At 32.0% G+C, this 26,061-nt stretch overlaps 1 protein-coding gene across 1 annotated transcript; it reads left to right on the top strand.

The window, feature by feature from the left end:
* Nucleotides 1-226: 226 nt before the first annotated feature.
* LOC129225843 (josephin-1-like) lies at nucleotides 227-21,219 on the top strand. Its single transcript, XM_054860365.1, has 5 exons — nucleotides 227-614; nucleotides 10,137-10,360; nucleotides 12,358-12,483; nucleotides 16,974-17,148; nucleotides 20,663-21,219. The coding sequence occupies exons 1-5, from the start codon at nucleotides 561-563 to the stop codon at nucleotides 20,927-20,929; spliced, it is 846 nt and encodes a 281-aa protein (XP_054716340.1). The 5' UTR covers nucleotides 227-560; the 3' UTR covers nucleotides 20,930-21,219.
* Nucleotides 21,220-26,061: the final 4,842 nt, after the last annotated feature.

Here is a 26,061-nt window from a genome sequence, read left to right as displayed (position 1 = left end):
AAATATAAATGTTTTCGTTCGTTGAAGCTTTAATTATTGCGATAAAAAAAACGGGGAAATTAAAAGTTTTAAAGGGCTTTCAGGTCACCCTTGCTCCAGATAATAACCACTCTCAAGAATCAAGACCAGTGCCAGGGTAGGAGGGAAAGATGGGAAAGAGAAAGGAGGGGTGTTAATTGTTTACCACGCATGTGCAGTCGTGTTGATATACTGTTTATGTTTTGGATGTTTTTCTTGCAAGCTGGTTCTAGATAAATTTTGTATTCCATTTAAATAGTGCTAGAAATAACTAATGGGATTGATCGAAAGTAAATTTTCGTGTTCTCTTAAGCATTTATCAAGAAAAAAAATTGGAAGTTAATTGTTTTAAGACTGGAGCAATTTTTAAAACTTTAGATGTCTCTCAAATAATTGGAAAATAAAATGTGAAATCTTTCTGTTAGACCTCTGGGTATTAAAAAAATATTGTTTATCTGCAAAACTAAATGAAGCTCGTTCTGTTACAAACTTATCCGCACGATCCGTGTTTTATTATTTTATTGCATTGAAAATGTAATCCTATGGAAGTTATAGTAAGCTTCATAGCTCATAGTTTTGCTGCTATCTTCTCTGAAGTAAGTAATTATTTATTTTTTATCTTTAAGAAATTTTATAACTAGAAACTTGTTTAACTTCTATCATGCTTTAAGTGCAACTTTTGTCTTGAGACGGAAGTAGATGATTTTCCCCTTACTCGAGTTGAACTTGATAAAAAAAAAAATGTGTGAAAACAATTTCTCTAAAAATAAGTATAAAAAAGATGAATACGAGACCTTCTTCAAGGGGAGGGTTTTTGGGTCAAAACCTTCCCATTGAGAAAAATAAAACAAAAGCAAAAGAGAAAATGTACATTGAAGTTCATTTTAGTGTGCAGTGCAAGATTAGCTTGTTTAGTACTCAGAGACATAGCTGAGGGGATGGGAGGTCCGGAAATCCCCAAATTTTGTTCAAAAAAAAGAAAGGATTAGTTTGTTGCGAGAAAAAATTTTGCTTTTGCACACATAAAATACAGTTGAGTTAGCCAGTCATATATTTATTTCTAATTTAGTAGAAATGGTTTTCTGTTAACTGCATAAAATTTAGCAAACTATATTGTAACTTTATAACTTTTTTTTTACAATGTTATGTAATTGACAAAAACTAATAATAAACAAAAATTAAGTGAAATTGAGGAATTTGTTTTATGTATTATTTATTTATTTATTTGTTTATTATTGTAAAGCGCAGAAGAAAAACATTTTCTGCTAAGAGTTCAGGTCTAAAAGGATTAAAATGAAAAGTCATGGGTCATTATTTCTCAAGTTTATTTTATTTTTTATTATGTCCTATGCAGAGGCAGCGATTGGGGCTTATAATTGCGGGGGCAAATTTATTTTAGGAATTTGAAGACTATTTAAGGCTATCATGAATGACTAGGGGGGGGGGGAGCTTCTGATGTTCTCTTTTGTAAATGTTTTGGAATTGTAATTTTAAAAACGCCGGTTTAGTAGAGTTTTGTCAACGTTTGGGGAATAGGGAGGAGTTTTCATGGTTGGCCCTGTAATGTTTTTGTTAAATAAAGTCTAATAAACATTAATAATAGTAATAAAAACGAAGAAGTTTGGACTGTATTTTGAAATGGAAGGGCAAGGAAGGCTCTTCCCGTGAAAAAAATCTTAAACTAATATCTTAAAGACATAAATTGAAGACATCTGTCATTGGAGAAGTGCCCTCACAGAGCACACAGAGAGGTGAATCTGCCAGGTTGATTTTATATAAATGGGCCTGTAGATAGTCATGTCCAGTAATGGTTCGGAAAGAGGCAACTCCCAGGGCTTTTGGAAGGAGAGAAAGGCGCATACGCTTGTTCATCATCCAGAAGGCAAGCCCAGGGCTTTCCGTCAGCTTTGTTCCTCAGGGCAGAGGCTGTAGCATGTTGGATTTTGCTTGCGAGAAGTCGCTTAGCGTTTCTAAGTGGAACCGGGCGAGAAGGTGGATGCAGGGACGCAGCCTCTTTAGCCAAAATGTCCGCTCCTTCATTTCCATAGATGCCACAATGGCCTGGGATCCACTGGAAGACAACCTCTCTTCCGGAACGCAAAAGGGAATCAATGGATTTTTTAGACTCAAGCTCAAGTTCTGAAGGATATAGATTGTAATCAGTAATGGTCTTAATCGCAGCCTGAAAATCAACAAAGAGAACAATATTTTGTTCAGCTGGTTCTCCAATAGATCTGATGGCCATAAAAATTGCATTCATTTCTCCATCGAAGTTATCCGCCCAAATGTCGAGAGGCTCCTGAAGACTAAAATTTTTGGAGTAGGCACCGGCATCTGCTCTACCAGCTGAAGGAGTGGCCGATCCGTCAGTATAAACCCTAAACCAATCTTGATCAGGATACCTCTCATGTATTGTGGCCAAAGCAATGGAGTACATCTCAGTCTGATGAGAATCTGATTTCTTGACAGGCTGTACCAGATCAAATCTAGCTGCAGCATATCTCAGAAAGCCAGTATAAGAAGATGGTCTATAGATGCCAAGTCTGGAGTTGGAGACCTCAAAGGCCTCTGCAAGTCTTTGGCACTCAAAAAGAAAAGAATGTTGAGATTTTAGTCTAGTACGCGGAAGAATGTAATCAGGCCAGAAATGCTCTTTTCTCAATAATCTTTCAAACAAGAGAAAGGGAAGCCTTGATTTGGCTGTCAGTTAAATTAAAATTTTTTATCTGTAGCTGCATAGCAGGAATAGGGGTTGACACTGCAGCACCAGTGATGAGTCTTAGTGCTTTATTTTGAACAAGGTCGAGTTTGAAAGTGTGCTGTCAGAGGCAGTAATAAGGACCTCTGAGCCATAATCCAATACAGGCTTAATGTAAGATGTAAAGGTGGATGTAAGAACAGTTTGAGAAGAACCCCACTTTATTCCAACAAGACGTTTCAATAGGCAAAGGCGGTCCACCACTCTGTCAGTCACTTGTTCAATGTACTTATTCCAAGTTAGTCTGGTATCAAGAGTTATGCCTAGGTAGGTAGCACAATCAGTCCGAGTTAATGCACTGTTTTTGTACACCAGGTCAACAGTAAACGTTTTGGTACTAAGTGTAAAGAGTCCAAAATTTGTCTTTTCCGGGTTTACCTTGAACTCATTGTCCAGGGTCCAGGTTGTCAGAGCCTCTAAAGCCAAATTTAGTGTTTTCTCCAACATAGAGATGTCAGAGCCAGTGGACCAGATAACAAGATCATCAGCATACAACAGCAACTCAGTGTCTGGAACACTATTTTTAACAAAACTCAAAAGGTCATTTACTATGATGTTAAAAAGGACAGGACTCAAAACTGAGCCCTGAGGGAAGCCCTGCCTGGTTTGACCAAAACCTGAATGAGAGTTACCGTATTTCACGTTTAAGAGTCTCTGTGAAAGAAAGTCCTTAATCCATTTAAAAGATTTCCATGCACTTTCATATGAAGCAGCTTCTTAAGTAGCCTTTTCCTCCAAATACGGTCAAACGCCGATTTAAAATCGACGAAAATGGCAAGAGTACTTTGTTTCCTCTAAAAACCATCCTTTATATGTTGTGTAAGTCGAGCAATTTGTTCAGTCGTATTATATCCTCGTCTGAAACCAGCCTGTCTCTCAGAGATATGGCCACTGTGGTCCAAAAAGTACTGAAGTCGATCAAAGAGTAGATAAACAGGATCAGCAAGAGAGATGGTGAAGGCTGTAGCAGATTTTGCATTACCCAGGGTGCACCACGAAGAGGCCTGCTACACTACACCCCCCTGAAAACTCAATGGAATGCAACGGTTGTTTTACTGGTTTGGGGGCCGCCTGAACAAATTTTTTGGCTGTGGGGGCCCCCTTTGTTTATTATAGAATTATGTAAATCATGTGCATTTATGAATCCTTTTTGGGGCTCCACATAATTGTGACATTAAATTTGCTGCTAAGCAGAATGAATAAAAAGTATCCTTTAGGGTCATTCCATATCAAATCAACCAATAAAAAATAAATTTTAAAGGTCAATGTTTTGGATTGTTATGATTTTTTGTCTGTTTATTATACTTACTTCCAGGATGAAAAAACTGAAGTTTGAAATTTTTTCAACAATTCTTTGCAAAGTTATGCGTTTTTTAAATTTTGGAGGAATCCGAAATTTTGCATTGATTAAAATCTTAAGAGGGCTATTATTAGAGTACTATTTGACTTAGAAGTTTACAATTGGTGCTATTTTGTTCAGTCTTTTATGAGGTTTTCAAAAATATATAACAGAGCCCAGTTGCTAAAAAAAAAATTTTATAATTTTTTTAATAAAAAAGTTTTTTTTAATTTGTAAAAATTCAAAATCGAAATTTTTAATTTTCTTGAAAAAAATATATGTTACTTAGCCGTTTGTTAGCAACATTTATTCAAAATTTCAAGATGGAATTCTTTTGGTATCACACAGAAAATTTTTTTTCCTCTTTCAACAGTGCTTTTAATGGGTCATTTCATGTCAAATCAACCAATAAAAAATAAATTTTTAAGGTCAATATTTTAGAATGTAATGATTTTTTATCTGTCCAGGATACACACCTCCATGATTTCAAATCTGAAGTTTCAAACTTTTTCAACAATTCTTTCCGAAGTTATAATTTTTTTAACTCTGGAAGCGTCATAAATTTTACATCGTTTAGTAATCTTTAAAAGACTATTATCAAAGAACTAATTGACTTAAAAGGTTAAAACTTGTGCTGTCTTGTTCAGTATTTTAGGAGATTTTAAAAAATATATAACAAAACCTAGCTACAAAAAAAAAATCAATTATTAAAAAAAAACATTTTGTAAAAATTGAAAATCAAAATTTTAATTTTTATGGAAAAAAAGAAGAAAAAAAAAACAGGGTACTTAGTCTTCTTTAAGCAACATAAATTCAAAATTTCATAATGGCATTTTTGTGGTATCATGGAGAAAAAAAAAATTTCTCTTTCAAACAGTTGCTTTAATTTTATTTGTAAAAAACATTTGTTCTAATGAAAAGTAGTTAAAGTTTAAACCGGGACTATTGCGTAGACAAATACTTGGCAGTATTGCAAGCATATTAACAAGTTCAAACAATTTTTTGGTGAAAAAATATTTATTATTGAATAGAAAATCCGAATTTTATTTAAAATTGAAAACTTCAATTTAAAAGTTACTGAAGCTTTTTTAGCCATATTTTAAAAGCAAATTAAAGTTTTATTTATATATAATTTAATTGCTACAATATAAAATTTAATATTTTTTAAGCCAATTAAGAAGCAGTTTGAGATGTGTGTAACTCACTTTGCTACTATAGAACTCAATTTGTAAGTCCTATAGTATAGATATACTTTCTTCTTATGTAAGATTTCAGTTGCTTTTGCCATCTCCTCTTTTGAGACTTGGTATGTTCTGCTTGTAGCAGTGACAGGATGTAATTTGCACAGAACAAAATTTTTAGGAATGGTCAAAAAAATGTCTGCTTTTCTTGGATAAATGAATGATGATGATGGTTCGCTAGGATGAACGACAGAAACCTGGATTTCTTCTTCTACCTGATCTTTTGAAATTACATATCCAATCCACCATTTGCTGTCATAGGCAATCAATATAGCCCACAATTTTTTCAAACTGTACATCCCCATTATGAGGGCTCATGAACTTGGGATCCTCTGTACTAGAGCCTGGCTTTGGATCTTTGCTGAACTCACTCATAACATCATCAGTTTCAGGAACTGAAGAATGTTTTTGCTTACTTAATTGTATGCGACAAGCAGTACAAATTTTCATTCCTTCTTCAATGCCATATGTTAGCGTTGTCATCCACAAGCTTGCAGTTCTTAGATCTTTTTTCACCCAATGTCCTTCCTTTTTAAATGAATTGCAGCAAAATATGCTTTGTTTATCCATTTTCAACTGAAAGTTGGCTCTTAACAACAAAAATATGCATAAATTTAACATTAAAATAACAATAAAACTTGGAAAAAAAATTCTCAAAGAAAGCAAGCAGTAAAATTTAGAATGTGCACTGTCCTAGAACATACAAAGTACTGAAGATTTCAATGCCTCTAGTGGGAGAAAGCAGACGGATTTCATATTACACCAGGAGAAAGCCTAAGGGTTCATTACAGCAGGCAGCTGATGAGTGGGAATGAATACTTAGGGGATGGGTAGCAGGGATGTAGTTGCTGAAGCATGACTCATGATGGTCAAGGCCTTCTACTGTATGAACCCATGAACATAGGATTGAAAAAATGTTGATTGGAGATCTTTGCTTTACTGAATTATTTCAACACTTTCAATTACGGACCATTTGCCATCGATAAGTAGACTAATATATTTTCAGTTTTAATTCTTGACTATTTAAAAAAACCTGCATATATATATATATATATATATATATATATATATATATATATATATATATATATATATAAAGGAATCAAGCCAAGGGTGCCAATAACACCTCCTCAAATACTGTACAGCCCCCCCCCCCCCCCACAGGAAGGAAACCTCTTTACAGAAAAAAATGCCCCTTAAACATCCCCTTAAAAATTTTAATGGCAGTCTTTGCCATCCCTCCACCCTCCACCCCCTTTTGATGATCCAGCTGATCAAGCAGTATGAATTGTTACATGAATAAAGATGTTGAAAGAGGAAGAAAAAAATTTTTTTCTTATGATACCACAATAATGCCATCATGAAATTTTGCATAAATGTTGCTAAAGTATGACTTAATAACATAAATTTTTTTCAAAAAAATTTAAAATTTCGATTTTGAGTTTTTTTAAATATTTTTTTTTTTTCAAAAAAATGTTAAAAAAAAGAAAAAGGTATAACTAGGTCATGTCATATATTTTATAAAACCTTATTAAATACAGAACAAAACATGACCAGTTTTAACTCTTTGAGTCAAATAGTTTTTTAATTACGGCCGTTTAAAGAAAATGTGTCAGGAAAAATTTTCAACTTCGTCAAAACTTTAAAATATTATAACTCGAAAACAAATGAGTGAAAAAAACCAAAACTTTCTATATTTTCTCTGTTGTGGTAATACTCCATTGGAACAAAAAATGAGCAAAATCTACAGACATGACGTTTTGACCATTGGTTGATTTGATATGGAATTACCCTTTAAGGATGTTCTTTTTCCCAATTAACAAGTCATATTTTATTATTATTTTGAAAATAAATTTATTTTTTGTATAGTTCTAATGCTATATGTAACTCTTTAAGTAATTTAAGGCTCCTTAGGAAGATAGGGCCCCAGGGCCAGGCCTAATTGGCTTGTGCTGTAGTCAGATCCTGTTTATGTAGCTCTTATTATGGGGGGGGGGGAATATTAGAGGGATAGGGATCTTATCCCTTTTATCCCGTAAGCTTAGTCAGGATAATAAGACATTATAAGTATTAGTCATTGTTATTATTATAACAACTAATAGTTATTATGTAACTATCTTAATATATAAAAATTTTCTGTGCGAACTTTTGTCACCATAAGGCTTTTAAACAGCTGGACCGATTTTGATCAAATTTTTTGTCTGTAATTAAGTTGTGGCAAGCATGGTTTTGAAGCGAGATGGATCGAATCGGAAACGTTTTTGTTAATTAATTAATTGTTTTAAACATTGGATGGTTATATCTCCCAAATTCTTAATATTTATTTTAACTTATTGTTGAGCGAGAACTGAAATAAATATTTGACCCGTTGCCAAAGGACAATAAGAAAGTCAGCTCTGCTTTTTGTAATGAAATTTCCTACTGTGATATGCAATTGAAAATAGATAAAATGTAGAGAGAGAGAGTGAAGCCTTCATTTCTTAAAAGCAACGATTTTAGTTCCCGAGATATATTTTAAAGTAAAGTACTGAAAGGTTCACGTAAAACGTGTGTTATGTTGCCGTAGTTGAACCATGTGACCGGATCGGTGCTTTAATTTTTCCTAACCCAAATGATCAGAAAGTACCGTACCTAGCAACATTTGTTTCTCGGCTCAAATACATCTGAGTTTTGGCACCAATGTCAAGAATACTTTAAGGATTATCAAACTAATAAGTACATTATTCAAGGAAAAGGTGATGGAATTTAAAGACGAAACAAATTTTATTTTCGTCCAGATAAATTACAACGAGGTAGTTCTGTACACAAAAGATCAGTAACGTGGAAGGTCTTTATCTTTGGTGGAAAGAACAAATTAGGCAATATTTGAAGTTTTAAAAGTTTTTGTTCAAAAGAACGGACCACAAATCGGTCGGAGTTAGCTTCGCGCACTGATCGGCTGGATTACAGTAACGTCGTCGCTTGTCGACTTTGTTTATAAACAACAATAGAGTTGCATGATCATTTGTTTACATTTTAAAGAGCTACTGTTAATGTAATTTATTGTATTTTTTGTTTATTTGGCAAAATATTTCAAATTGCAAAGAATTGTTTTTAGTGTTTAGTCATTTTAGTTGAAGAATGTTTATTTTACATCGAGAAGGGGGGGGGGAGTGATTTTTGCTTATTCATGAAACTGTTTTTACCTTTATCATTTTTGTAAACGATATCCTTTCGAATGTTTTATTCTTTTTCATATGGGTGATGTTGCAGCGGGATTTCCCATTTGTTCTAGATGGGTAGTTAGTTTTTTACACTTAATATCTGAGGATTGTTTTTATCCTTTGAGTATGACTGAAGGAGCAAACCATGCAACCTATGAAGATCTTTCAAGTTACGCGATTAAAAAAAGTCAATAAAACAACTGCTCAATGGGCATTAGATAAATGAAGTTGTAATAAATATATGCATTCTGACACCAAGCAGCTTAAAACATTTTCTTATTACTTATTTTTATCAACAAAACAGGGTTTCCGCTACGGTCGCATTTTTCGCATAATGCGAAAACACTATCTGAATTGCGAAAATAAAGCAATGCATTTTCGCTTTTTTGCTCAAATAAAAAATAAATTAGTTTTTTAAATAAAGAAGAAATGTATGATCTTAGAGAGCAAGCGTGCATGGCGATAATCAACTTAATCTTTTTTAAACCTCAGCTAAGATGTTTAAACTACAATTAAGTTCAATAACTATTAGTCTTATCCAGCATTATGTCCCTCCAAAAACTGCTTTATTAGGAGGAGGGGACTGCAACGTTCTAAACACCAATCATGTTTTATTTTTTTTATTTTATGTTTTAAAAAAATTGCTGTTGTACTTATTTCTTCAAGGATGTCACAAATGAAATATGAATTTTATTCTCAACTGGAGATGAAACACACTGAGGCATATATAAATATATGAGAATGTGTAACATTTTAGCATTTTGCTAACATTTTTCCATCAATTTTAGCTTTTATGCTAAAGAACTTTTGAACCCAGCTTAAACCCTGCAACAAAAATGTTCAAACACTTGTAGTTTATTCAAATTTTTTAACTTTTCAATTTACAAAGTTTGAGCAAAACAACGTCTGTCGGGTCCTCTAGTTAGTCAGTATAAGTTGTTATGAGAAGAACAAATTACAAAAAATGTGATATGTATTTGTGGTTGCAAAGAAAGGCTTCACCCAATTGGTTTTTGAATAGAAGTAAATATTTACTTCTAAAATGGTTATATTTTATAAAACAGATTTTTTTGTACGTTTCTCTTGTAAATATTCAATTGTTTTTAAATCGATCTTGGATTTTGAAGTTTTTTTCATCATAGTTGAGTAAAAAATAGATGCACGAGTTAAAATCAGATATTTTTCTATGAAATGTAATATAGCTAAACAGTAGTTTGTTACAAAATACTTGAATACAAATTAAAAATAAAAGGTTTCATGGAAAAACCCAAATTTTTCATCAAAATACTGGTGGGCTGTGCTTTTTCAGGAAAACCTCTTCTCTTTCCAAAGCCCTTCCACTAGCTTGGATGAGAAACTTAATTTTTTTTTTGGGGGGGGGGGGGGTGTTGGACTTTTACTCTGAGGGGAACAGCTCAACTCCAACTCTGCTTCCCTAATTGCTTTTATTTCTTTGTGTTAAAGTATCAATTTTGAATTTATGTCTAGTAAAAAAAAGAAAAAACATTTTCCTATTTCATTTTCCTTCAAACTTTTAATGAACAATCTATAACTTTTTTCATCTCTTTCTTCCATAGTTTCTGTGCTCAAGATTGTCATCCATGCACAATTCTTGCTTGAATTTTGTGGAGCACTGGTTTGGTCGAGACCGAAAGTTACTTGCAAAGAACAAATCAAATGAGGATCAGAACATTTATCACGAAAAGCAGGTGAAAGAACTGTGTGCTCTCCATGCCTTAAATAATTTATTTCAAGATAAAAATGCATTTAACAAACAAATGCTTGATGATATATGCCACAGGTAAAGAATTAACATTATTTTAGTCAGTTTAAGTTTTATTATTATGTTTACAGCTAACAGGATGTCCGCGCACCTGGAACGTCATGGATTTTAGTAATACAGTCGACTCCCGCTACAACGCGATCCGACTTGCGCAAAATGACTATAGCGCAAGTTTTTCAGGAGCAAGGAATTTTAGAGCTATAAAGCTAATTTATCGCTCTCAACACGAAAATATTTGGAAAAGAATGGTGATAATAAGTTTCGGCTTTGTTATTGACTACTAAACATTAATTCACGAATGTACTTCATCCTTTGAACGTGATTGTACTTCATCCAATGAATGTTCATCCTTTCAGAATCACGACTGGGTAAGTTCCCACATACCGCACTTCTAAACATAGCATTGTTAGAGTGTATGTATCACCACTCCTCATTTTAATTCTAAATAAGAAAGGTGAAGAAACATCACCTAGGCACGCTTTTTCACCTAAAGTTTGAAGACTGAAGCAAAAAGAGAAAGTTTGGAATAATTTAAGAAAAGGTAAAGATTCTTGATATGCTTGAACAACTATAGAAAGTGGGTCGAAGGTAGCACGGCAATTAGGTATGGGTGAATCTTTCATACGTATAATTAGAAGTCAAGAGAAGGCAATCCCTATAAGTCCAGGGGGTCCCAGTGGGGTATTACCATAGATGTAAATGTATATATCTCTCTCCCATTGATCATTGATTTTGTGCATCGTAACAGTATTTTATGTTGAATAATGCAACTTTTTTTTAAAAATACGGTAAAAATTCAGCTCTTCATGTTAGAAACTGTAATATATAGTTAAAAAATGGTCAAAAACAGTTTAAAAGGTGTTTAAGTGTCTAAAATGATTGGATATGTTAATGAAAAAATCATATACATAACACTTTTCTACAACGCGAAATTTCGACTTACGCGAGGAGTCTTGGAACGCATCCCTCGCGTAAGTCGGGATCCGACTGTAGTGGAATTTGATGGAAAATCTTGATTTTCAGCAACCAGAGTCATTGTTTTAAGTTTTTCAAGTCCTTAGCCAATCTCGAAATCGGGAAAAATTACTATTTCAATAAGGTTATAGGCATTTAGAATAGATTACCAGAAGCAGCTGTTACTTGCAGTGGGTGAATAGACTAGCTGTGCCCAAAGCTTGTTGCTGGTCATCACTTTTGTATTTGTATAAATTCAAGCTAACATCACACTACTTCCTTTTATATCAGTTAAATCATGTTTTTTTTTTTTTTTTTTTTTTGAATAATTAAAAAGAAACAAGAAAACACTTAAAGCTGATCCCTCTAATTTGACTTTTAAAAAGGTTCCAAAAATTATGGGTTTTATAGGCGGAAATATTCAAGATTTTGTTTTCAGATTTGCTCTTTTATTAAACAATTAGTGAAAGATCTGTTTTGTTTATCAGAATTTTGTAAAGGGTTCGTTTTGGTTGATCGGTATTTTGTGAAAGGTCCGTTTTGGTCGATCGGATTTTTTTGAAGAGTCCGTTAGCGGACCCAAATATCCTCTGGCCAGAGCCCTGACTACTCAACATTCTTTCGAGGATGAGTAAAATGGAAATTCAGCCCGAAATTTGAGGAAAAATTTTTTTGCAAATACAATACATCCTTTACCATGTAAAAGGAAGTAATAAAATAAATAAATAAAATAACTTTGGAAATGCATTACTGGCAGAAGAAATTGTTCATTATTTTATTTATTTATTTTTTTTTTATATCTAGTCAATTTTATAAGAAAATATGCCTTCCTTAATTTTTCTGGTTAAGTGAAACATTACAATCCTTATTTTTAATTTTTAATATTTCATTCCTGTTGCTTCAAGATATAAAGATTGTAAATAAACACAAATTAACAACAATTGGTTTCTTTTAGATCAACAATGTCGATTTTTTAAGTTTCTCTTGTTATGGTGATATATGTAGTAAAAAAAAATTTCAAATTTTTTAAAATCTTTTTTCCTCTTTCTTCTTCTATCAAGTCTTTCTCCGGATAATTTGGTGAATCCACATAAAAGTATGCTTGGTCTAGGCAATTATGATGTCAATGTTCTTATGGCTGCATTACAACTAAGAGGTTATGAAGCCTTGTGGTTCGATAAGAGGAAGTAAGTCATATATCATATGAAAATTTGTCATTTTTGATAATCATTAATCTTTTCCTCAGGCCCATCATTTAGAGGGGCCAGGAGGGGGAAATTGACTCCAACAGGCTTTGCGAAATTAATGTATTTACATATAAATGTTTGTGGTTTTAGTTGTTTTTTGGTTTAATTATTATTGAATATATACCCTTTGACACCCCCCCCCCCCCCCCCCCCGCCCTCATGGAAAACTTTGAAATGGCGGACCTGCTTTTCCCTACTGTGCTAGTGAAACTAACTGTTAAAACAAAGAAAGTTTGTTTTTAGCTACTGTATTGGCTAAAAGCAGGGATTCCTAAGATGATTTTTGCCCTTCCTTTTCCAAATAGCTATGATGGCAGGGATATTTTGGGAAACAATAGGAGATTGTAAAATACCACTGTGCCACTGTGAGGAAGTGAATATTGTAATTAAAAAAATGATGTCATAAGACATTTAGAAAGTGATATGAAAGAGCTGAAAGTTTTTTTTTTTTTTTTTCAAAAAATATAAAGTTTAGAAAATATTATACAAGAATTAAAACATTTTTGGGTATCCTCTGTTTTGGATAATTTTGAGTAAGGCAAGTTGTACTCCAGTACTTTGCTTCATTGTACTTATGCACAATTATTTTCAAAATTGAAAATTAGAAACAATAGTTTTATTTATTGATTCCATTAATTTTAATAAACTAACATAACTAACTTAATTAAAAGTTATAATAAACTAATAGGTTTGGACGTATTTAATTTTATCAAGAGTTATACTGTTTATATACATGCTCATCATAAAAATCAATTATAAGGTCACTTTACTTGTAAGGTCTATATAAGGGAGTCCCCAGGGTCAGGGGCGGCATTTCAGCATTTTGTTTGGGGGGTCGAGTTTCTTGAACATGAATTTCCTCAGTACGGTATAAAATAAATATTGGTTAACAGGAAGGAATAATAAAACGGTTTTAATGTTAAGAATAATTAGGCTTGTTAAGAACAATTAAAATTTTAGCGACCAAATCTTCAAATTTATTTTGTAACGAATTATCTCACAAAATATCTCGGTACTAGTTTTTATTTTTTAGAAAAGCTTTAGTCTGCTATTTTTGGGGTCAGGAAGAACAGAAAATTTTGTAATATTTACTCAATATCCAGTGTTTTGCTTTATTTCCAGTACAGCTAAAGATGAAGGTCTTGCTTACCACATTTCGCTTCGAAAGTAATTCTCTAACCTCTTGAGACACAAAAGTCATCTTTAAAATGACTGACCAGATTGAAATAGACCAAAAACAATGGAAGCAAGAAAGTTATGTTGAAAAACACACTTCCTTCAGATTTCTCTTTAAAATGACCAAGAAAGCTTTTTAAATTGGGCTCGTATTTATTTGGCGTCATTAAAAAGTATAGTCGTAATTCACAAAACAATTACTCTTCCCTCATGCTATAAAATTTTCTTGTAAGTGCAGTGGCGCAGAGAGGAGGGGGGTGAAAACAGCCCCCAGAGCCATTGGTTTTAACATAAACGCAAATTCTAATGCAGTAGTTTATGCATATGAAAGGGCTGTTTTGATCCCTTCAGAACGTATTTTTCATCCAAAAAAAAAAAAAAAATCCTCCAGAAGATATTTTTGATCAAAAGAACCACTCCAAAAGGTATTTTTCATCCAAAAAACAGTACCCCCCCCCCCCCCCAGAAGGTATTTTTGAATTTAAAAAAACCTCCAGAAGGAGTTTTTAACTGCGCTAAGGCTATAAGTGTAATATTTTCTTTTTCGTTTTCTATAACCAACCTACAAAATATTGAACTAAAGATCAAAGAGAAATGTATCTCATCAAATCCTGCCTCAATTTCTTGAGAAACTGAACTGATTATTTTATTCAAAATATTAATTCAATAATTTGACTACAACTTCATGTGGGTTTTGTCACCTCTTCTACATTAGCATACAGTAAAAACTGTTATAAAAAATTCTTTAAAAAAGTTCCACACTTGGTTCAAGTACGCATGAGGGCGAAAACTACAAAGAGTGTCAGTTGTCAGTCCAATAATTGCTATTGAAAATTTTATGATAGAGTGTAGCATTGTTCAGAAAACGCTCCGCAGGAAATAAAGTAAACAAAAATTCAAACAAAGTCGTACATATTAAAATAACATTAGATTTTCTATCATCGAGAACGTCGCTTTCCAGTAATTCTTCCAGGGAGCTGTTATAGGTTTAACTCTTGAATACCATTTGTGTCTCTCAGAGATTGTCAAGTAAAGAGCCTGAAGATATATTTGTTGATGTGAAAGTATCTTTTGATGTGGGAAGTTTTTCAAAAAGAGCATATCTTTGCAAAAAGTTTCTATGAAAGCATATAATCTATCAAGTTGCAATGTGTTTCAAGTATAGAGAAACAATGAACACTTACTAGCTAAACATTAAGTTACAATATGAGCATTAAATTTATATAAAATGACATGGAGTTTAAGTGTAAAAATTGCGCAGTCTCAACACTGTACGGGCATCTCATACAAGATGCACCATCATAATATAGATTACGCAATTTTTAAATATTTAATCCATATGAAGAGATTACTTCTTTAGTTAAGGCAAACCATTATTCTCCATCAGTTTTTTCTGTTCTGAAAATGCAGGCAAATGATTTTCTAAGTTATCTAAATTGAATTTACCCTTTTTTTTTATTATTTTTAGTGAAAGATTTGGGGGTGCGACCGCCCCCTCTTGACCCCCCTATTTGCCGCCCCTGCCCAGGGTGACCTTATATTGAGGACCAACTGTATTATATTGGTATTGATCTTTAAAATGGGACATCAAACCATCAGTTTTGTCTTTGTGAACTACTTCAGAACATATCTTTCAGAGATAGATTATGTCAATCGATTCTGAGTCAGGATTCTATTGTACAGTACAACCTTGTTTATTCTGACTAACTGGGACCAAAGGTAATACGGAGAATCCAAAATCTGGATTACAAGAATAAAACAAGTCCATAAATATGCAGATTTGTTGTTAATTACAATTTAAAAAAGCATATTCTGGAACAGAATTAATTACATAGAATTGTTTACAAAACATGAAAAATGCAGAAATAATTTTCACATCATTTCGTTACAAAGAATGAGACCACTGTCTTCTGTTCGAAGTATGTGTAGCCTTAACATGAAGCAAAATCACCCAAGCGAATTAGTTGATTCAAATGAAAGCGAATGTTTGGTATAGTGACATTCCAGCTATCATAATTTTTCATACAAACATAAAAAGGCTACAAATTTTATTCAGATTATTTAGAGATTATTTTTTGTCACTAGAGGACCCAACAGACGTTGTTCTGTTCAAACTTTGTAAATTGAAAAGTTAAAAAATTTCAAAAAACTATCAAATGTTTGAATCGTTTTGTTGAGAAACATAAGTAAAAAGAAAATGTTTTAAGCTGCTTGGTGTCAGAATACGTATAGTATTTATTACAACTTGATTTATCTAATGCCCACTGAGCAGTTGTTTTATTAACTATTTTTTCTCTCGTACTTGATGGTTTGCTCCTTTAGCCATACTCAAAGGATAAAAAGCGTCCTCAGATATTAAGTGTAAAAAACTAACTACCCATCTAAAGAAACGGGAAATCCCGCTGCAACGTCCGCCATAAGAAAAAGAAAGAAGCAATCGAAAGGATATTGTTTAAAAAATTATGAAGGTAAAAACAGTTCTCTGAATAAGCGACGCCCCCCTCCTGATGCAAAATAAACATATTCTCCAACTGAAATGACTAAACACTCTTTAAAAACGAAAAACAATTCTTTGCAATTTGAAATATTTCACCAAACAAATAAAAAATACAATAAATTACATTAACAGTAGCTTTAAAATGTAAACAAATGATCACGCAACTCTATTGTTTATATCCAAAATCGCCAAGCCACCACGTTACTGTAATCCAGCCGATCATTGAGCGAAGCCAACTCAGACTGATTATGTGGTCTGATCTTTTGAACAAACAAACACTTTTAAAACTTCATATATTGCCTAATTTGTTCTTTTCATCAAAGATAAAGATCTTCCACTGCACTGATCTTTTGTGTACAGAACTACCCTGTTGTAATTTATCTGGACGAAAAAAAAATTTGTTTCCTCTTTAAATTCCATCATCTTTCTCTTTAATAATCTACAGATTAGTTAGACAATCCTAAAAAATTCTTTTCAATTTTTTACCATGGTTAAAAGACCACACGCCCCCCATCCTTTGCATGGGCCAGAAAAAGTTCTTCCTATCTACTGTAAAATTATCATAATGTGACTTATGTCGTTCTGTTTCTGAGGTACAGATATTATAAAGTTAAACTATATGTAAATAGGAATTAGAAATTGTAATCAAAGTATAATGATAATAATAACATGTAAACTTTATATTCATGTGCTGCTACATATAGTTTTTTTTTCAAAGAAAATACTTAAAAATATGTTTAATATTTCTATTCTTCAGAGATCCAAGTAACATTGACTTCAGCAAGATTGTTGGCTTAATACTAAATGTGCCAAGTGAAATGAAATTTCTTCCTCTTAGACTGAATCGAAAGCATTGGATTGCAGTCAGGGAGATAGGTGGCACCTTTTATAACTTGGATTCAAAATTTGATAATCCAGTTTCAATTGGTAAAGTAAGTGCAGCCATATATTTTACATATTAAATTTCAGTTTTGTGTATAAATTAGTGATGTGTCGGATATCCGTATCCATATCCACGGATATCTGAGAGAAATACACATATTTGAATTTTAAGTATTGAAAGGTGTAAAATTCTTAATTTAAGTTTTATTTCTTAATTAAATTATAATTTCGGAAATCAGTTTTAATCCCCCCCCCCCCACATGGCTGGTTATGATCGAACGAAAGCCATTTTGCGCGAAAATCGCCAAGCAAACCTCCGTTCCACACGCACAACAAGGAAGGGGGTAATAAGTTTGACATGTATATCTGTGCAGCTGTCTGTGGCATCGTAATTCCTAAACAGATGACCCGATTTTGATACTTTTTTCGTTCAAAAGGTGACTTGATTGAAAGTGTTCTTAGCTTGGTATCGTCTTAGTGAAACTTTGAGTACTGGATATAGAAATACAACGTCTAGTTGTGCACATTTTTCTTTTTTTACAATCAGGTGACACAAAAGGGTTCATACATTTTCTGTAGCAAATCAATTTTAATTTCAAGTGACTTTTTGTAATATTTTCTCCAAATCATTGTACAGTTTAGTAAATAACTCATGCTACTTGGAGATTGGTGGAAACACAGAACCCCCGATACTTTTGTATTGTTGTAGTGTACTCATTTAAAGTTCTGTAATAACAAAAGGTTTTGGTTATCAGATGTTAATGGAAATTGTTTGTTTCCCATCAATTATTTCCTCCATGTTTTGGTAATTGCATTTCCTAGTTGTTGCCATCACAAACATTGTCCATAATGAGCAAGAAATGCTCCTGAATTCGAATAAATTATTATTAACAGTGTCAATATTTCACAATATATGCAACCTATTTGGTATATAAGTTGATTTAAAGATCAGTTAATTTGGCATTGTTTGTACGTATTGAACAACTTGGTGGCATGATCCTTATAATTGATCAATAACTATTATATTCTTGCGTTTAAAAGGTACAAAAAATTTTAACAGGAATATAAGGAAATCATGTGATAGTCACACTTTTTTTTTTAATCATCTAATACTTTAGTAGCTATTAAATGAAATTCTAATTTAATATCCAACAGTAAGTCTGTCAGTAGAGCTTCTGTTTTGCCAAAATTCATTACCTTAATTTGTGTTGAAAGATATAGTCATAATCAAGTTCAAATCCAATTCTGTGTTGTCTGTATTTGTTTAAGATTGAAGTATTAGTATACACAGGGTTTGAAAATATCGAAAATATCCGATATTTTAATATCTATCGATATTTTCTTTCTTATTGTTGCATTAATAAAGCTATTTTTGTTTGCAAAAAAAAAAAATCAACACCTCTTAGAGCGATTGGCGTCAAAATTGAGCCAAAGCCTGTTTACATATGGATTAATATATATTCCAAATTTCAACCAGAACGTAGCATTACTTCTTGAGATAGGGCACTCACAATGGAAAAAAAGAACGGGCGATTGCGCTACCCCCTTTTTAGCTGTTGACACCAAAATAAAATCAGCTCTTATACCCACTAAGGGCTACTTGCCGATAAATTTTTCTTTCATTCCGTTCATTATTTCTTGAGATACAGCAGTCACAATTGACGACAAAAAACGTTCTATAGCTCAACCCCCGTTTGAGTTATTGACACCAAAATTAAATCAGCACCTGTTCCTGTTAATGGCAACATATGGACCAAATTTTGTTGATTCCACCAGTTACTTCCTGGGGAATAGCAAGCAGGCGTAACTCAAAAAACGTCCCATTGCTCCACCCCCCTTGGAGGAATTCGCACCAAAAACCAATGGGCACAAGTTCACATAGGGGCACATATGTGTACCAAATTTCGTTCGATTTCATGCGGTAGTTTTTGCTGTAGAGCGGCCACAAAAAACTGGTCACACACAGACGTGACACACACACGGACACACACACAGACAGACAGACTTTTCCAGAAATAGTCGAAATGGACTCAGCACACCTCAAAATGTTCAAATCCATCAAAATTCGAAAATTTGCACGAATTCAATACTTTCTTCTATATATTAGATATAGAAGAAAGTAAAAATATGCATCAATTGCTGCACAGTCATAAGACATTTTCTTTTTTACTGAACAACGTTTAATAATTAACTACTCACTTTTAATATGAATTAAATTATTATATTACTCTGTTATATTAATCATGTACTAATAGATCATTAAAATATTGTGCATAACTTTTTGGTTGTTTTCAATAATAAGTGAACAATATTACTTTGTTAATATAATTTTTACATTGGAAATACCATAATTGAAAAAATAAATATCAAAATATCATGATATTTTCAAAATATATATTGGACATATATCATGATATATATCGGCGAACCCTGAGTATACATGATTATGCTTTCATACTTGCCAACATCTACTGGGGAAAAAATCCAGTACATGATTGAGATCCACAGTATTATTACACTTGTCATTGTTGTTTAGGGAAAAATATATCTTTTTTACTATCCATCAAAGTACAATTAAATGCAAGTTCCTTACCATGGGCACCCATATAGGGGGAGTAAGTGGGGACTTGAGTCCCCTCCCCCTTCCTTAGAAATGAGAACTTCCTTTGTTTTAGTACTTTTTTCTTTGCAAAAATGTAAAAACATTTCTTCTCCAGCTATTAATGAATAAGTCATTAAAAATTTCAAATTTTAATGACTCTAATCTGTCTTGAAATCAGTTTTCATAAGGAAAATATCCTGCTAAACCATGGGGGAAATATCTGAGTCCCCCCCAACCCCCTTACAATTTTGCATATGGGCACCCATATTCCTTACGCTACATACACAATAGACAGACATGCTCAAAATGAAGGGACCTCCCGGAAAAACCAGTAGAGTTGTCAGTTATGCACTTTACTTTGTTACTGTACAGGGTTAGCATAAAAAAATATCCCAGTTTTAAAAATTTATATTTCATAAACTATTACACTTAGCACTGATACAGATAAACATTCCATTTAATACGGATAAACATTCCAAGTTTTTTCTAACTCACAAATGTTTAATGTGTGAGCCTTTCGTAACACGACACATATCTAGCCTGCCTTCTAGTTCGTTCCATACATTTTAGAATGTACCACTGTCAATTTTTCGTCATACTACACACATGGGATCTTTCAGTTCTTTCATTGTTGTAGGCAATGGTGGTGGTGTAAAAACACTGTCTTTGACGAAACTCCATTAAAAAAAAAAAAAAATACTGGGGATCTGGCTGACCAAACACATAGAGTATATCATTATCACCTGTTCAGCCAATCCAACATTGTACAATGTGCATGTTTAAGTAATCACATACGTTCAAACAAATTTGTATTGTTTATCTTTATTTTTATGCATTATTTATAATGCTTAGTGTAATAGTTTTTGAAATATCAATTTTTAAAACCGGATATTCTTTTATGCTAACCATATATATTATTATGATTCAGAAAAAATGTTTCTATAATATTTTTTCCCTTGCAGACCAATGATCTTGTTAGTTATTTGAAAGAACAAATTCAAGGAAAGGATCGAGAGATATTTCTTGTTGTTTCCCAAGAGTTAGATAGAAATTCTCTTTGGAAAAAAGAAGTGAGGAAAAATGACGCTTACAGTATTCCTCCTGCAAATTCTACAATTAACCGCCAATCTACTAACAGTACTGTTGCTGTCATTCATTTAAACTCTGAAAGTGACAGAAATGTTTTTCAACACGTTGATTCTTATAAAAATAGTGAATATGTTGGTTAAAATAAAATAACATTACCTAATCTAAATATTTTTAATGTCTAAGCATTTGCTTCTAATATCAGTAATTATGATTAAAAATATTGAAATTAAAGTTTATTGCAAAAAAAATAGATTGTCAATCATTTAGTAAAAGAGCAATAGTAAGTTCATAAACATCAACATGCCTTCATGTTTGCGACTATTTTCTCCGTCCTTGTGAAATGCTATTAACTGCTGTTAATTGAAACATGATGTCTGTAAGTTGTTAGAGCCATTGAAGCGTAAGAAATTAATAAGGTTTTTTTTTTTTTTTTTTTACCCACAAACTTTTTTTTTTTTGACTCTGAAGATTTGGATACTTATTTTGCCTTACTTTTAAAGACTTAAATTGCAGTATAACCTTGTGATTATATTGATTTCTAAAAATGTTATTGAAATTGTAATAAATAATTAGCATTTAAACTAAGGTATTATAAGAACTGTTTACTGGCATTTATGACAGTGATCAACATTTGTCATTAATGGTTTAAAACTATTTATTTTGATAAAAAGTCAAAAAATATCTTTTTTGAAGTTACTGAATAATAATGGGAAGTAATTAATTTTGGAATTAAACTTATGTGCAGACATCGTGTAAAAATTTAATTCAATTTATTATTGCACCTTCTCAAGTTACAGTTTAAAAGCTGCAATATTGTGTTATGTATATAAGATTTTGTGTGAAGGACTTTTGTATAGTTTTTACATTTGTGTTGTTTTGCTGTTTGATTTAATAAAAGTATGTTAATGATTAATAACAAATATATTATTAAATATTTTTTAAGTTTTCTCTTTTTTAATTGAAATATAAACAAGCTTACTAGTCTATTTCTTTTACAGTATTTTGTACATTCAAAGTTAAATAAAATAATTTTAATATGATTTATATATTTCTTTTCTTCTGAAAGAGAAAGTGATGGCACAAAAACATAAGAATTTAAACAAATAATAAACATCCATTGAAAAAAAAATCTAGAAACAAAATTCTAAATGCTGTCCAAGATTGCACTAATTTGAAAGGGGAAAAGAAGTAAAATAGGGTAAGGTCACCAGTAGTAACAGACAACGGTCCATTAACTGACAGTCATAAGTTTAAATATAAGTGCTTCAGGCGAGTAAAACTAATATCGCTGTGGCCCATGTAAACGGTGCATCCATATTGTTATCAAAGTGAATTTTATGAGCCACCACGAGGTTGACTGGCGTTTTCTGTTCATTTGAATAATTTAGGCTTTAGTTCTAAAAATGAACTTTTTGTGCATTTTGAAGAGAAAAAGAGGATTTTGTTTGTTACTCATCCTGTCTGTTACTGTGTACCATCAGATTGGTGCAGGGTTGGCCGGATTGGACCCGTTTTTTTTTTTTTTTTTTTTTTTTTGAAAAAACCCATTATTTAGCCCACTTTTGGGTCTTTTAAATTTTCTGAGGAGCTTAAAAAAATTAACTTAAATACTTTCACAATTTAAACTTCTTTTTTATTTGTTCTTCACTTCAGACAATGGACATAAAAATGAATTTTAAACTTTAATAGTATTCCTTAACCCTTAATGGAATTAAAAAAATACTTCAAAGATTTTAATTAAATAACTCAAATTATCTTGACTAAGTCCTGTCACGTCTGATTTTCTTAATATTTGTAGATTATACAGAGGAAACTACTCTAGCTAAAAGACTTTCATTTGAATTATTTTCTGCAAACCAACATGTCACAAATCTCGAATAAACAAGGTATATTATTTAGAAATTAACAGATGTTACAAATGGTCGGACAGAAAACAGAATAGGATGCATCATTTTTTTTTTTTTTTCATTATCTTATGAAAACGTTAAAAAATTTCTTACTCTGTACACAGAAGTAGAAAAACAGGCAACATAAAATTCAAGGAAATGTCTTGATTAAGCTGGAATTCAGTAAAAAGGGATTTAAACTACTTGAAGACAGTAGTTTTGCATAACAAAATGAAATACAATAAAGAAAATTTTTTAAAAAAATGTAGTAATTAAAAACAAACAAGAGATTTTATCACTCAAGAAGTAACTTTGCCTTAACTGTTGATAATTATGGAAGCTAAAAAATCTGAAACTTCACCATTCTTGGGTTGCGTTGTCTTTTATACTTTTCTACAGAAAACGCTGAATTTTTCAGCTTTTTTTACCCCAAGACAATTTTTGTGCTTTTTCCATATACTTACGCTACAATATGCTACAAGTACCTACATTTTCCTTTTAAAAAAACCCACATTTCTTTTTTAAAAAAAAAAACCAGCTTTAGTTGGGGTTTTTTGGGTTTTATCTAAAAAACCCTGGGTCCATGAGCTTTTTTTAAAAAAAGGGTTTTTGCCAACCCTGGATTGGTGTCCAATCTCCAACTGATTTTTCAGTGTTGGTTACTGGGGGAGTCTGACCTTTCTTCAAAATTGAACATATAAAAATAGAATTAACTAGCTCAGAGGATCCAGAAGCAACCAAATGTTACATGAGATGTAGTTGCATGAGAAAAAAATCATTTTAAAAGTCTTAATGGCTCAGAAAATTGGGTTTGCCCCACCCCTTTCCCAAAGATATTTATTTTGTATATTTTATAAAGTATATAGAGCACAAAAAGCTGTCACCAAACAAAATATTTATCAAAACATGTTTTATGCTTTCAACTTCTTACAACGTACCTTCATATTCGTGTCTCAAGTACCTAACTAATTCATCAGTTCATTTCCAAAAGAAATGATTAGGCGCAACATTCTAGAACACATAAAAAAAACTTTCTTTTTTTGACAAAGTAAATCATTAAGAACAAGACTGCTAAGAAATATTACTCAATATACATAAAACTAACTTATTAAGCTTGTAAAAAGCAAGTTGACAGTTGCAAACAAATATCAGTTGGTGAAAATTTTTATAACCTTTTTTTTTTTTTCAGTATTTGCGAAATTATAGCTTTTGTCTCAAGGTGCCCCATGTTTCAATGTGTGCTCTTCTCTCCTTCACAATAACATTTAACACAAAATTCAATAATTCTTTCCTTAAAAATGTCATCTGAATAATTGTAATGAAACATTTTACATACGATTTTATTTTACATATTTGCATCATACAAAAGCAAATTGTTTTCAATAAATAAATAACTATATCGTACATCATTTTTCAAACAAAAACATGACTTGACATAAAAAGAAAATTACATAAATCATATACATAAAAATTATTTTCACTTCACATATTTTATTTCCTATACCCATCTTAAAATTTCAAAAAACTATTTTCATGCATATGATAAATTGCTTCTAATCATTTACATTACATGAAAATTTAGGTGAAAGTAAGGCGCAGTATTTAAATAAGTACTTTTAAAAATATGCATATCAAAACCAAGTCTGTATGCTTGATAATTATATTGTCCAGATTTAAAATGTTAGCATAAAAACTGTTGTAGAAAAAAACTTATTTTTCATTCAACAACAATAACTATTAACATACAAAACAAAATTTTAAGTGTCTACAAAAATTTCAGAAGTCACGTTGTATTGCCATAGCAATACAATGTGGAAGGGTTTTTTCTTCTTACTGGGAGGCAAGGCTTAATTTATAACAAAAGAAGTGCCCCCTATATTCTTTAGAAGATTGTAAAAATTCATGTGAAATTGAAAAGTGCAGGAACTGTGCAAATTAAGCCCTGCTGAGAGGTTATATTTTTGACTAAATGCGATACTATTTAACAGTATTGTTTTTTTTTTCATGCAATATACAGACAGCTCGATTATGACATCCAGAGGCTGCAGTTCTGTCTTTGTTATGGACTCCGTCTGGAATAGCTCTGGCTTAAGGGTGGTTTAGTGGTAACTTACTGCTTATTGTTTTTCTCGTTCGTACAATGAAATTAAAACAAAAGTAATAATAATAATGAAATTAATAATAATTCCACAGAGAAAAATTTTAAAGCCCTTATGAGCACAAAGAGTTTAAAAAAACTCTTTAAATAGATGATTTGTTAGATAATAAAAATAAAACCTGAAAAAAAAAATATTGAATAATGTAATCAGCTTTTATTGAAATTATAATGCCACAATAACAATTAAATGTACAATGCTAGATAGGGGTATAAAATTCGGAAAAAAAAAAGTCACGGGTCCCATGAACCAGTTACTACCAAAATGTCACTGGTTTAGACACAATTTTCGATCCATACGCACTGTCTAATCTTGAGTTCTTTTTTTAAATAATGAAATATCTAAGCAAATAATATAAAGCTGAAGAGTTTGTTTGAATGCGCTAATCTTAGGAACTACTGGTCCAAATTGAAAAATTATTTTTGTGTCGAACAGTCCATTTATTGAGGAAGGCTATAGGCCATATAACATTACGCTATGACTAATAGGGGTGAAGCAGCAATAAATTGAAATTAAATCAATAATAATCATGATGAATTTTTTTTGCATTAATAGCTCGAATTTTTGTTACACAGATAGGTCAGTCGGTAAAGAGAATCTCAGGTTCGAACCCGGCTGCGAACAGGAAATTTTCAGCATTTATTACCCAAGTCATTTAAAAATTAATCTTAATATATAAAAATCAATGTCCTGAGATAACATATATATATCAACGCACAGCCAATACCGCTGAAGCCTCAGACTTGAAATTTGGCAGGCATGTCCACATGATTACGAAAGTATCCACTAAGAAAGGATTTTTTGAAATATCAATTAGTTTGGGAGAAATTAATTAAAACCCCTTAATATCTTTGAAATTAAAACCTGTCATTGAAATTTAAATCCCTTATTTTCAGAGGTTTTCCTCCATTCAAATCATTATTCAGTACTTCATCTCAACTTTTGGTCGATATCAAATTTTAAATTTGATATTGTTTTTGTTTCTCACGTGATTATTCAAGGCTTTCCTCTAGTCAAATAATAATGTTTCTGTCTTTTGCTTTTATTTTTCCAATACTAGAAACGGAGTTTTTAAGAACATCATCACAGGTGGACTATCCTTTTGAAATTTAGAAGAGTGCAGTTTCCTGTAAGTTTGCTTTGCAATAACCGTTAATAAGTCACAAGGACAGACATTAAAAGTAGCAGGAATCAATTTAAGAGAAGACTTTTTTTTCAAACACGGCCAAT

The sequence above is a fragment of the Uloborus diversus genome, chromosome 7, assembly GCF_026930045.1.
Source record: "Uloborus diversus isolate 005 chromosome 7, Udiv.v.3.1, whole genome shotgun sequence".
Lineage (NCBI taxonomy): Eukaryota > Metazoa > Arthropoda > Arachnida > Araneae > Uloboridae > Uloborus > Uloborus diversus.
The sequence above is the reverse complement of the archived record's forward strand: the minus strand, read 5'-3'. Positions and strand labels throughout refer to the sequence as shown.

Coding starts and splice junctions, on each gene's coding strand:
- LOC129225843 (XM_054860365.1), top strand. CDS start 561: ATGGAAGTTATAGTAAGCTTCATAGCTCATAGTTTTGCTGCTATCTTC. Junction 615..10,136: donor TTGCTGCTATCTTCTCTGAA/GTAAGTAATTAT, acceptor TTTCTTCCATAG/TTTCTGTGCTCAAGATTGTC. Junction 12,484..16,973: donor TTGTGGTTCGATAAGAGGAA/GTAAGTCATATA, acceptor TCTATTCTTCAG/AGATCCAAGTAACATTGACT.